We start from the raw sequence: 12470 nt of genomic DNA on the forward strand, positions 1-12470 counted from the left end.
TTTGGAAAAGTTATGGACTCTAGAAGCCCAATTTTGGGCCACCGTTTTAAAAGACATCGAAATTTTAGAATAACAAACTTAAAAAAGGGGTCAAAAAATTGTTCAATGTTAAAAGTAATGTAATGGGTATTCCGTTTACACATTTTCAACAAAATATAATAGTTAAAGGAAAAAATGAAATTGGGTAAAAATTAGTTTACTTATATTAACCATTTACAAAAATTTACACTCCAAGTTTGAATTTGAGTTTTATTTTCATTTCGGTTTATTGTTGCAATATATTAAATGTTTAAAACTAAATTTAGGCTTAGTTTAATCCATTTTGTATTTATTGATTTTGCCGTTTTTGCGTTTACTCATTAGTTGATTTTTTTGTAATAAATTTAATTTATGGTTTTTAACTGGTCGAAACTTGATTACGTTTTTTGTACATATACCGCTAAGTAGTATATATATGCATGTATCGGTGTGTGCGTGTGTTTTGTGTGTGCGAGTGTGGCGGTGTATAAAACTAAACAAACAACAATCGTATTAAATGTACTTATATATTTGTTTTTTGTTCAAAAAGTCTTATATCTGTCCATGCTGCAAAGTAAGAAACCGAAGAGAAACATTCACAATCAAACATTCCCTCCCTCCGCGCGTCCCTTTTAGCCAGGACATTGTGCCTAACCTGATTGCCTAAAATTAATTTAACAAACCATGGAAACTGACATTGTTGTAATGCAAAAGCGGTTGTCGAACCCTCAATTCCAAGTAGCAGCCTGAGTGACGCGTAAAAGTCAAGTGTTTAAGGACTGAACGGAGAAGTGCTAATGTGATTGGTTTGGTTCGGAAATCGGATCTTGAAACGGGTCACAACTGTTGTAGAAAACATAGGAACTTATGTGGGTGTGTCCAAAAATCTCGGACATTTCAAAAGCAAATTACCTTTAACTTTGACCATAAATATTCTGATTTGCAAAAAATAAATTGTAAATGTTCTTTAAGGGAGAACTGGAAGGTGCTTAAATGCTAGAAAAGTCAGTGTTTGTGTTTCTGTACTTGTTAATCTCAGTGTGTGATGGGTGTGAATTGGTGTCGATAGATGCATTAAAACTAGGCACACCAACTAGCTACGAAAATACATTCCCTGCTCCCCGCAACAAAGGTACAAACATGAATCTTGTACTTTAAAATATTGTGCCTCGAACACAGACAACCTAAGGTTAAAGGAAACCAACTTAAGATCGAAAATACATTGTTAACTTTTTGCCAGGACTCGAACCGAAAGTCCTCCTGCTTGTTCTGTGTTTTGACTTATAAACTTTTTGTTTTTGTTAATTTTTTTTTAACGTTCTTTGTTTTTTATTTCGACAACTTTTTTGCTAAAATTTAAATGTAACCATACTTTTGTGTTTCGCTTGTTTTTTTTTTGTTGTTATTTATAATACTGTTTTTGAATATATATTTTTCAATGAAGAATCGGGGTAATGTACGGGAAACTCTTGGAACTTCCGCTTCTCTAGAAAAACAATTGCATAATACATTATGAGAGGATATATCTCTTGCGAAGTTCTGATTTTTTTGTTGGCAGTGATATTGCGAAACGTTCTTCTTTCGACTTGGAAATCAGCTCGACATCGAAATAATATAGTACAAGTTAGTTATGAGTTTGTTTCGGTTTCGGTTTTGGGTAAGACTTCTAGGGAATATGGTCTGTTCTGGTCTGGCTCAAAGTACAGCTCAAGATGGGGCTTTGTAAGATTTGCTTAAGAAAGGACTTGATCCTCATTGGTTTTTCATAAGAAAGTAGAAAGTGTTGCCGTCTGCTGTGGTATTTACAAAATGCTTCGATGTCATTACTCGTATGACCTAAAACGATTTCAAAACTAGTCAAGTTAAATGTCTCTATATATCCGGATATATATATATATATATATATATATATATGCTGGTGTTTATATATAATTTTATAAATTTATGTAATACGTTTAAAAAGATTTTTTTGTTTTATGTTTTTTTTGTTATTTTTTTGGAAAAAGTATTTTTGTTACGTTGCGGTTTATGATTACGTTTAAATTAACTTATCGGTTAGCCGGTTCCGTAATCTTTGTTGCAATTTGATTAATACGTCTCTTAGATCACTAGTATTACAATAGATGCTATTTGTGTCGCTCGTTTCGTATTAGCTTTCTGGTTGTTTTTTTTTTTGGGTTTTTTGGAAAATGCTTTCTGTGGTCGAACCAGCTTCTTAGTGTATGTGCTTGACCTTTTGGTTTGTTAACGACTAGAACGTAGGCAGAGAAGGAATCCTTTTCCCGCATAATGCATATCGTCTGACTCCTCCGCCCCTCCGAGGATCCAAAGATTTGGGAATTCGGGGCTGCTCGCAAAACGCTTAAATGGTTCTACTAATGGATACATATTGCTTAGTCGATTGCTGCAGCGGCGGGGCGGAATCCCAGAGAAATACAAACGGAGAGCAACAATGGAAGTCAACACAGCGCAACTGAATGGGATCCAAATCCGGTCCGGGATCCAATGCCCAATGCGATCCTCTCTAAGTGGGACTATCCGCCTTGGAGCCGGCATTCGAGTTGTCTTGCAGTTGAGCGAGTGTCTTGAACTTTTGCGAGTTTAGGAATCTGTCGAGAACGGAATTAAATTTATGAAATCAGCCACCGAATGCATATGTGAAATTTGGTAAAACAAATCAGTTGATAATTTTTGTATATCAGACACCCAACTAATCACAAACATTACGTTGGAACTAACACGCAATGACTTCAACTGATTTTGTCTGGATTTCGTATCAACTCACCTCGGATATGAGTCTCTGTGCATCAGTGTGTAGATCTGGATTTGAGCTTCGTCGAAGGTGTGCGTCGTGGGCTCGATCATGTTCCGGTTGACGATCTCGCGGACCCGCGAATCCAGCGACACCTCCCTGGGCGACAGGATCGAGATGTAGTCCTCGTAGATGAGGCGCGCCTTCTCCTCCACCAGCTCCGCGCTGCTCTCCTTCTTGAGGTCCTCGCAGGCCAGCCAGAACAGGATGTTCTCCTCGCTGAACTCGCTGCGCAGGAAGTTCTGGAACACCTTTCGACCAGCTGGAAACAAACATATTTATCCAGGCATTAATATGGATCAGCAAAACCATTTTTCATTGGCTCACCTGTGCTCTTCATCAGCTTATCAAAGCTCTTTCCCCAGCTGCGGATTTCCTCCAGTGTGGGTCTGTAATGTATAATTAATGTAAGTTGTTCGCTTTCTTTTCAGTTTTTCATTTGCATAAACTCACTGTTCGCCATCTAGGAACTCGGCATTGACGAGATCTCGCTTCGTGGGCGCATTTTCATCGGCATTCTTGATGGCCAGACTGTAAAGATAAGGAAAAGTAGAGAGGAGCTTGTTAAAAGTCGATTATTTTGATTTTACAACTCATCAATCACCCTTTTAAGTAGACTACGATTTTATTCATCGCTGAATTGCCGCTCAGCCTGACTCATTTTTAACTGGCACAAAATAGCATAAACATGTAAGTACAGTGGTCGCTCGATTACAAGAACTTTTGGATAAGCACTAGTAAAAAACTAGGGCACACATAGAGCCCTATTATAATCATCATACTTAAGGTGAGGTACTACAATTTTATGATTATAAAGGACTCTAATAATGGAGAAGGGGTAAATCGAAAGGAAAGTTTAATTATCAGTGTAAAAAAATCAATGGCTTATAAGACTAACGTATTATAAATGGAGTAAGCTGATTGTAACTCGAAAGTAAGAAAATGTTCATCATGCCAGATTGCTATATGCAGATGCCTTTTCCCGAGTGACCACTGTAGATGGGCCAATGTCATATCGGTTTTGGGTTTCGGAGCCCGGAGACAGAGCACCGGAGTACTCGAACTTGACAAAGCTCCCTTATCTGGCCGACAGTTATCAGAGGCCCAATACCTAATCAAAGTCACACAGCCGTACATACACTCGCATACATGAATCAAATTATATTTGGCCAGGGGTTTGGGGGACTTGGGGTGCTGTGCGCTGGGCTCTCGGGCTCAGGGCCCTCTGGAAACCCCCATTTTGGGCACACAAAGGTGCGGAGGGGTTACGAGTGGGCGGCGGGGTGAAAAGACTTTCGATTTCATTCACGAAAACATGCAACACTTGGAGGAGTTCGCGGAGGAGCCGCCACATACTTATTTATATTTGATTTGAAAAGTGCCCTCCAGAGAGCTTTTCGCTGCCCGACCACTTGCTCCCGGAATTGTGAATGAACGCGGGAGAGATTGAGAGCGGGAGCTGTGCACCAAAGAGTGTTCCCAAAGAGCGAAAGCAGAGAAAGGGAGAGGGTTCGAAATTCGGGGAGAGAGCTTTCGAAAACAGCGGCGTTGCCAGCTGCCAGGAGAAAGGCCACCGTGTCCGTGTCCGCTTTCGTTTTGACTCCCATGTCAGTGGCCGTAGCCAAAGCCAGAACAATGGTTAAAGCCAAACCAATAACCATAGCCGTAGCTGCGGCCATATCCATGACTGCACTGCGCGAAAATGGGAATATACGGGGGTTGCATATTTACAAATCGATTCGGAACTTACTTAGATCATGATTCGGAAGGGTAACCGTATAAGCCTATAAAAGAACTGTAATATGTCCAACTCTCTGTAAATCTTGCATTTCTTGGATTTGTAAAGTTACTATCTTGCTTTTTTTATAGCTGTTATATAAATAACAATTCTATAATATCAAATATTTCCAATTTTCTAAGGCTGTTTTAAACAATATGATTACTTTTTGAACATGACTTTCCTTGTAAAGGTATTAGGTAGTTGCTATTGTATTACCAAATCTATGCGTGGTTAAAATTTAAATTTTCCTGCTGCATAAAAAAAATACTGAAAATGTATTCTGAAAATGGTTTAAGACCTTAAACGGCGTAAGCATTATTTTACAGTCAGTTGTATAAACAAACCAAAGTTATTGTGTATTTCTCCCGGTGTAAGAAAGTGTGAGTGTTTAAGGAAGGTACTTACCATTTGCCCCTGTTGTCACGGTTGTGGTTGGTATTATTGGCATAGTTAGTTGTTGTTGTGGCCGACGAACGTTGAGTCAAGGCAGCGCGGTAACGAGAAAGAAATTGATTTCGTGTCAGAGTATTTGAGCGTTGAACAATTGGGCCACTCCACCTCCACCTGGTGGGATGTGGGTGTGGATGTGGCATGGATGTACTCACCAGGAGCAGGAGCAGCAGCAGCACCAGCAGAAGCAGCACGGCTTCTGCGACTGGGGCCGCTGCAACGTGGCCGCATTGGACTCCTGGAGGACGTTGGCCGTGGAGCCGACTCCCACGCTGCCGCCCACCGTGGGCGATACTCCGCCCATGCTGCCACCCCCTCCGCCGCCCCCGATGACGCCCCTCCGCCGCCCCCCCCGTTGCCGTTTCCATTGTTGCCACTATTGTTGGCAGCACTTTGCTGTGAGGATGCAGTCATGCCGCGCAATCGACAGCCACTGGGCAGCTCCGAAACGGTGCAGGACATGCCGCTACCTGCAATAAGGGAACAAATTGAAACGTTAATAAGCCAGGTAATGGGTAGTGGGAGTGGGAGGGGGAGTGGGTTCGGGTGTAAGTCTGGGTGTAGGAACTTCCCAGTCACACAGCGAAAAATACCGTGAGTATTCCTCATCTATTAGCAGTTGGTCATGCTGAAAAGGCTCTTATCTTAATAGTTAATAGCTAATTATCTTGTCATAGTCATTGTTTTAATGATTAGACTTTGAATTTAACAATCGTGTTGAACGATTTTTCCGATTCTAATTCTGATAAAGATAAACGAATTCCCAAATCCCTATTTACTGGTAATGTGAAACAAATAATTAAGATAACTAACTTCACCATAATGACACTCAATAATTAAATTACTATATTTACATTAATTGTCAATTGTCAACTTGTTTTCAATATTATAAGTAAATTTTTTGATACTACGTAAAAGAAACCTTTTTATACGTTTCGGAAATGTCTTATTCACTGAACTCGACAACATCTCGTAAGCGTGTAAACTAAATGCGCTTGAATGCCTAAATGCTTTTGAAAAAATTAGAATTTCCATTTGAATAAAATTTCGTTTCCTAGATGCCCTTTTTGAAACCTCTTTAGGAAGAGAAAAGAAAAGACAAAAATATAAATAAAACTATTTTTTCCTGAATTTAGACTTAACTTGTTTTAGTAACCTTGTTTAAACTATAAAAATTCAGAAAGGGCAGAAGGCCAAGTCCCACATCTTATGCAAATGAAAATCAATCGCATTTACCGAAAGGAAAATTGGAGGAGTACGCCTAAATGTCAAACTGTCCGTGGTCTGCTTCTTTTTTCCCTGTGCACTCACCTGCCCTTTGAAAGTTGAGGTTGACGCTGGCGGTGGTGATGGTGATGGTGGTGGGGATGGATGTGGAGGTGGAGGTGGGTGGTGATGGTGGTGCTGGTGCCCCAGCTGGCGGACCGCCCACTGCCACTGACCTACCCACTCACCCGCTCGCTCTCGTGCTCTTTTCTTCGATTCGGCTTCTCTTGCTCGGATTTCCTTAGAGGAAAGGCAAGGGAGAACGAGGCCGTTACGTATTTATGTTTTTGCTAATAATTTTTTATCGAAAGTTCCCACTCTCTGGCGCTCTTTCCCTCTCTCGCCTGCTGCTCTTGGTTTTAGTTTTAGCTTTAGTTTTCGTTTTGTTTTATGTTTTCCTCAGCTTTTCCTTCGACGATTTTACATGGCCAAAAATTGCTGAAATTCTTTTCGATTTTTTAGATAACCATTCGAGTAGTTATCCCTATCAAGGATCCTGATTTCGCGTGGGTTTTGGGTTCTGGGTTCTAGGAGGGTTGGTGCGAGCGTTCTGTTTGTGAGTTGGTGGTGCGCGGGTGGTGGCGCCTACGGCATTTACATATTCCGCTCTGGATTTATGGGCGAAAATCTAGCGATTCAATGGCCCCGTGCACCAAGGGGCACATTTCACAAGCGTTACGAAATCTATGAGCAGCTGGAGCTGCCCCCGTAGTTGTTGTTCTGGCCTTTATTTATTTCTTGGGCTAGTCATTACACCGATATACACATACACAGTGTGTGTGTTTGACACGCAACTTGGCTAAGTGGAGCGCATTGTTTGGCCCTAAGGGCGGATGGGGCGTATGCGTGATTTTCTCCACTTGCAATGATGTTGCTGCAACAGCTGCAACATGTAGGCAGCTAATTGCACTTGAAACTTCGATTTTTGTTGGTCGTTGCACTTGTCACAAATCAGCTGCTCTTGTTCCTTTGTTGACCATTGCCTTAATCTAGCTATCTATATAATTTTTTTTATTGTTTTGCCAGCGCTTCCGTTCATATTTTCACTCAAACACACACGTATTTTCTTTGAGGATTTGGGCGAATCGGGTGGGCGGAAAAGGGGGACGCGTTTAGTGTGTATGTATGTTTTTGAGGAGCAACCGACGAGTACATACGAATTTTTGCCACTAGAATTGAAATCGAAATGTGTATATTTCGCCCCGAAAATGTTTTGCTCTTGCTTTGATTTCGTTTTTTTTTTATTTTTTGGTTTTTTTTTTGTGGAATTACGAATAGGGGGAACTGCAATTTTCGTGGTCACTCGATGGCCTGGACTGGCATTTTCACATTTCCATTTTCACATCTCGCCCTCGGCCATATTTTATTAAATTCCTTCGTTCTCGGGGCCCCCGCTATGGCAGCGCTTTTTCCCATTCGATTTCTGCGCTCTGCGATTTCGGCTGCTCAGCACCCAGAAGCCAAAATCCTCGACAAGTCGGTTCGAGCGATTCGAGATTCTCTCCGCTCGGGCAAAGACAGGCGACTGATTTCCAAGCAGTGCCGTCTCGCCAGCTCTTGATTTTCCAATGCGCGCGCTCCTCCCGAGAATCCAAGATAATGGCGAGTGGAAAGTGGGAGGCAAGGGGCTCCAAAGGTGGGCTGAGCGAAAAGCTCCGTGGCATGGCTATACAGTTAGAATTCCTGGTACACACAGGAGAGAGGGATAGAGAGAGATTGGGAGCAAAAAAAGCATGTGCGCGAGTCGGGCGAAGAGAATAAAGCTCGGGACTCTTTGCTCTGCTGGAATTCCCCCCAAAAGCTTTGGGGCCTGAATTCAAAAACGTTGGACAGAGTTGCATTTTGTTTTGATTTTGAGATCCCGTTCGTTTTTAGAGCCCTTGATTACTGTTGTTTTTAAATCATTTAGATGTTTTTTAATTTTTTGTAATTGATTTTAAAATGTTTTAGGCGTAAATATAAAAAATTAAAAAGTCATTACGTTTAATAAAGAAAATGTGCGAAGCAATGGTTTTAAAATTAAGAGGTATATGCCTTAATTTTAAAAACATTAGAAGTGCATAAACTTTACATGTTCGTGAGAAATTCAACGTAAACCGAACGATCATACATTATTATTTAAAAGTCTTAGTTTGAAATATTGTTTCTTAAATATGTTAATACATTTTAAACCAGATTGAGGCAAATGCCTTCCTTCAATTAAAAATTAATATATGTATTTATTCACTATAAAAATTTCACAAGACTTTCGAGGACCAACAGAACTATCATACCTAATTTACGTGTATAGTCGGATGGTACAGTCAGCACCCGTGGAGAAGACCCATGGCTGGACCGGATGCCAATTGACATCCAGTACGCCAAACTCATCACGTTTCTCGTGAGTCTGCAGCTTTTTCAGGGGAACAATCAATGGGTTCTGGAGCAGGTCACTGAAATCGGATTAGGAAATTAGTAATAGCCAAGGTCAGTGATCATAAAGCCACTTACTTATAGACCATGCCGTGGGAGACGATCACAGCCTGGTCATCGCTGCCAGAAGCGAAAAGCGGATAGCGGAGATGGAAGGCCACACTGCGAACAGCATTGCGATGGAGGCGCATGGTCTGGTAAGGCTTAGTGGACAAATCCAAATCGAACCACAGCATCTTTTTGTCATAGGTGGACACCAGCAGGTTGTCACCCTTGGGATGGATGGACATGCCCGAAATCCACTTGGAGTTGGTCAGCAGCTTCTTGACCAGCTCCTGTTTGACCAAATCATATATGCGAATGTTGTGTTGCGTCTGTAAAACAAACAGTTAAAATAAGTATGTAAGAAACATAAAAATAGGATAATCCCACTTACCGCCACGAAGAAGCATGGCTTCACAGGATGGAAGAGCACGAACTGGATGAGACCCTTGCTCTTGGAGAATGGTATCTGTGAGCGACGCTTGGACAACTGATGGATCAAGGCCGAGCGATTGGCACCCTCGGGCATCACAGTGGCCAGATAGTCACCTCGTCCGTGCCAGGTAACCTGGCGAATGGGTTTGAAGTGGGTGATCACCACCCGGACGCCCTTCTCTTGCTCATCATCCTCAGCATTGGACCACTGCACCGCCGTCTTGATGCGCTCACTTTCAATTACATCCTGACTGGGCGCTTCGGCCAGCAGATCGTCGGTCTTCTTCACCAGAACCTTGTCGCCCACTTTAGGATTGACAAGCAACAGTCGGTTGCCAGTAGCAACCGCAATAATAGAGAGCTTGGGATTAGGGCACCAAGCCACGCAACGCACCACTTCGTCGGTTTCGATTGTCCGGATACAACGGCCAGTGGCGATCTCCCAAACTGAATAGAGGGAAAAGTATTATTAGATTATAACAAGATAAAGAGATCGGACATACTCTTGACGGTTTTGTCATCAGAACCGGAAACAAGGTACTCTCCCTTGGGCTCCACGCTAACTGATCGCACAAGGTCGGTGTGGCCGCGGTAAACCATGCTTTCCACCGTGGGGAAGGGCTGCAGGTCACGCGGCGAGGGCAGCTTGGGGATAAGGTACTCGGCGTCGATGTTCAACTTGACGCGCTTGGCACGCGGACACAGGTAAAGATCCAGGCAGCGCAGGAAGCGTTCGCGAAGGAACCTAGAGTAGGCGGGCACCTCTCGCAGCGACCTGAACTTCTGGGGCATGAAGTGCAGCTTGCGCTTGTGGGGCTCGTCCTTGAGCTTGAGCCACTCCTTGGTCTCCTTGGCATCGAACAGGTACTCGGGTGGTGGATTGTAGGACTCTGCGTGACCGGGCAAGTCGCGTTTGGGCGCCGATACGGGGTCGTGGATGCGTCGCATGTGCTCCCGACCAGTGTCCGTCTCCCACAACATGTAGAACTTGGGACCGCGCTTGGCCTGCTTCTCGCGCTGCACCTCCTCCGTGGTCTTCATCCAGCCCATCTTGAGTGCGTGCACCATGCGCGAGACGCGCTTCTTCTCAGACACGGAGGGCAGGAAAGAACGCTTGTGATCCGGCACGTTCTTAATGGGCATCTTCTCTACCTCCGAGGTGAACCACTCGATCCAGGGCTCGTACTCCTCGTGATCCTTGTTAGGAATGCGACCCGAAACGATGCGTTTGATCAGGGCAATGTCCTCGTCCGTTAGGCGAACATCCTGGCCGGTCAGCGGATCCTTGACGGTGCGCCAGAAGTCCGGGTCTTCGATCTTGCGCAGAAACTCGTCGATTTGATCGCCCTGTGGTGGCTTTACAATCTTCTTGGCATCCCAATCGTAGCCGATGTGTTTGTATTCGTCATACCAATGCATGGGTATGTTGCCCACAGTGTTGCGTATGTCTTCCTCGTCGGAGGTGTCTGAATCCTGGTATTCCGGCTTGGAAGAATCCCTTTTGGGGAGTTCCTTTACGGGGGCACCTTGCTTTGTAGTGCCACTGCTGCTGCTGGGCTTCTCATCGGATTTGATTTGGTTAGATGTACTGGCATCTTCGTCATTCTCCTCGTTCTCATCCTCTGATTCGTCGCCCTGCTCCTCTTCGTCGCTGCTCTCCTCATCATCCTCTGCTGAAGAGGATTGCTTCCTGCCCAAGTAGTTGCCCTCTTCGTCACTCTCGAACTCCAGTTCCTCGCTGGAGTCTGAGTGGTACTCCTGGTCTATGCCCTCGTCGTCGGTGGAGTCCTCCCCTGGATCTTTTACGGCCTGCAGCAGGTCCTTAAAGCCAAAACACATGCAGGTGATTTGTGACTATCTTTGTATCGCTTGCAAGGCGGACTTACCTCCTCCTCCTCCTCGTTCTCGGAGGCCTCCGAACTGGTGGCCACTTCATTTGTGGGCTCTGCGTCCTTTCCCTTACGTTTCAGAGTTAGTTTTTTGGTCATTTTGAGGAAAAAACAAAACTAACGCGGCGCACGTGTTGCAGTCAGCGATAGCGATGACAGTTGAACGAAACGGTGGCTTATCGATTCAGTTGCCGCCACTGCTGTTCGTTCTCGATTGCAAAAATGGCTAGAAATAGCTAAATTTCTTGTAACTTCCATAAATTTATTCTTTATTTCTTTAAATATTAATACCGTAAACCGTGTAAAAAATCCTTTTCCCTTCAGATCACATCACCTCAAATCAAAACTACAAAATATATTTGGCAAAATATGTACCTATGTTCTTATCGATGTATCGATATTCACAAGATTGGTAATCTAGTAATACTCTATATATGTTAACTGCCACTAGTTTGAAGATCGCTTTAACGGATCGGACTAGTCGTTGGTTGGATATTATCGAAGAAGGTAATTATCGCGGCACGGCTTAAGTGTATTGTGTGATTAATAAAATGTATTTATACCCGTAGTTTACATTGTGTTCGTGGAATAGTGTGCAACAAGTAGAAGGATATGTGTTTGGCAAGGGCTTAAAAAGGCTTACACTGAATTACATTTGCTGTAAAAATGGGGGAAACTAAAACGAAAGCTTCGAAAGCAACAGTGCTGCAAGGCAATTTTAAAGCCACCTAAAACAATTCAAAGCAATATTCTTGAGCTTGCTAAAAATAGAAAACTAATAAAATTAATTTGTTCGGTCAGCTAAACAATCTGGTTCCCAGATTCTATTTTTGTGAATTATATATAATTTATTATAATTATAATTATAATATAATTTTCAATAATTTCATTGAATATTTTTAACAAAAGAAAAGCCTTAATATGTCGAGAAGATGTAAATAATGTCGAAAAGATGTAAGTTAGGTCAAGAATATGTAAATTATGTCGAGAATATGTAATATTTGTGCAAGACGCTTATAAGTTTGAGATCTATATGGTTGAAACTTAAAATTGTTTTTCAATATTATACATATACAGATCTTTTATAAGTTTTACCAATTAAGATCACCTAGTCCAATGTGCCTTTTTTAAATAATTGTCTTTGCCCAACAATTTTAAGTTGGATCTTTTTGAGATGTTTAAAAAATTGTTTTGGACGCAAGCACATCAAAGATTTTGCTTTTTTAAATATTTTTTATGGCTCAATACTGTGGACCATAAATTATTCCCTAATGGGCGCTGTTTCGTCTCTCATATTTATTTAAATTTTAGATCCATCTAGTATATGTAGTTGTTAAAAATTATTTTTGTAGATGTTAGCCATGGT

At 42.4% G+C, this 12470-nt stretch overlaps 2 protein-coding genes across 2 annotated transcripts; both read right to left on the bottom strand.

The window, feature by feature from the left end:
* Positions 1 to 281: 281 nt before the first annotated feature.
* Positions 282 to 8175, bottom strand: LOC108042410 (regulator of G-protein signaling 17). Its single transcript, XM_017120668.2, is given in 8 exon segments — positions 282 to 2627; positions 2804 to 3092; positions 3158 to 3219; positions 3284 to 3361; positions 5016 to 5024; positions 5216 to 5388; positions 5391 to 5530; positions 6372 to 8175. Coding segments are annotated over 7 exon segments (828 nt in total). The 5' UTR covers positions 5523 to 5530; positions 6372 to 8175; the 3' UTR covers positions 282 to 2542.
* Positions 8176 to 8453: 278 nt separating this feature from the next.
* Positions 8454 to 11273, bottom strand: LOC108042409 (ribosome biogenesis protein BOP1 homolog). The gene is made up of 5 exons (XM_017120667.2): positions 11102 to 11273; positions 9719 to 11036; positions 9175 to 9662; positions 8817 to 9112; positions 8454 to 8758 (listed from the first exon to the last, which is right to left on the bottom strand). The coding sequence occupies exons 1-5, from the start codon at positions 11201 to 11203 to the stop codon at positions 8605 to 8607; spliced, it is 2358 nt and encodes a 785-aa protein (XP_016976156.1). The 5' UTR covers positions 11204 to 11273; the 3' UTR covers positions 8454 to 8604.
* Between the last annotated feature and the right edge of the window lie 1197 nt (positions 11274 to 12470).

Source organism: Drosophila rhopaloa, unplaced genomic scaffold, assembly GCF_018152115.1.
Source record: "Drosophila rhopaloa isolate 14029-0021.01 unplaced genomic scaffold, ASM1815211v1 contig_115, whole genome shotgun sequence".
NCBI lineage: Eukaryota > Metazoa > Arthropoda > Insecta > Diptera > Drosophilidae > Drosophila > Drosophila rhopaloa.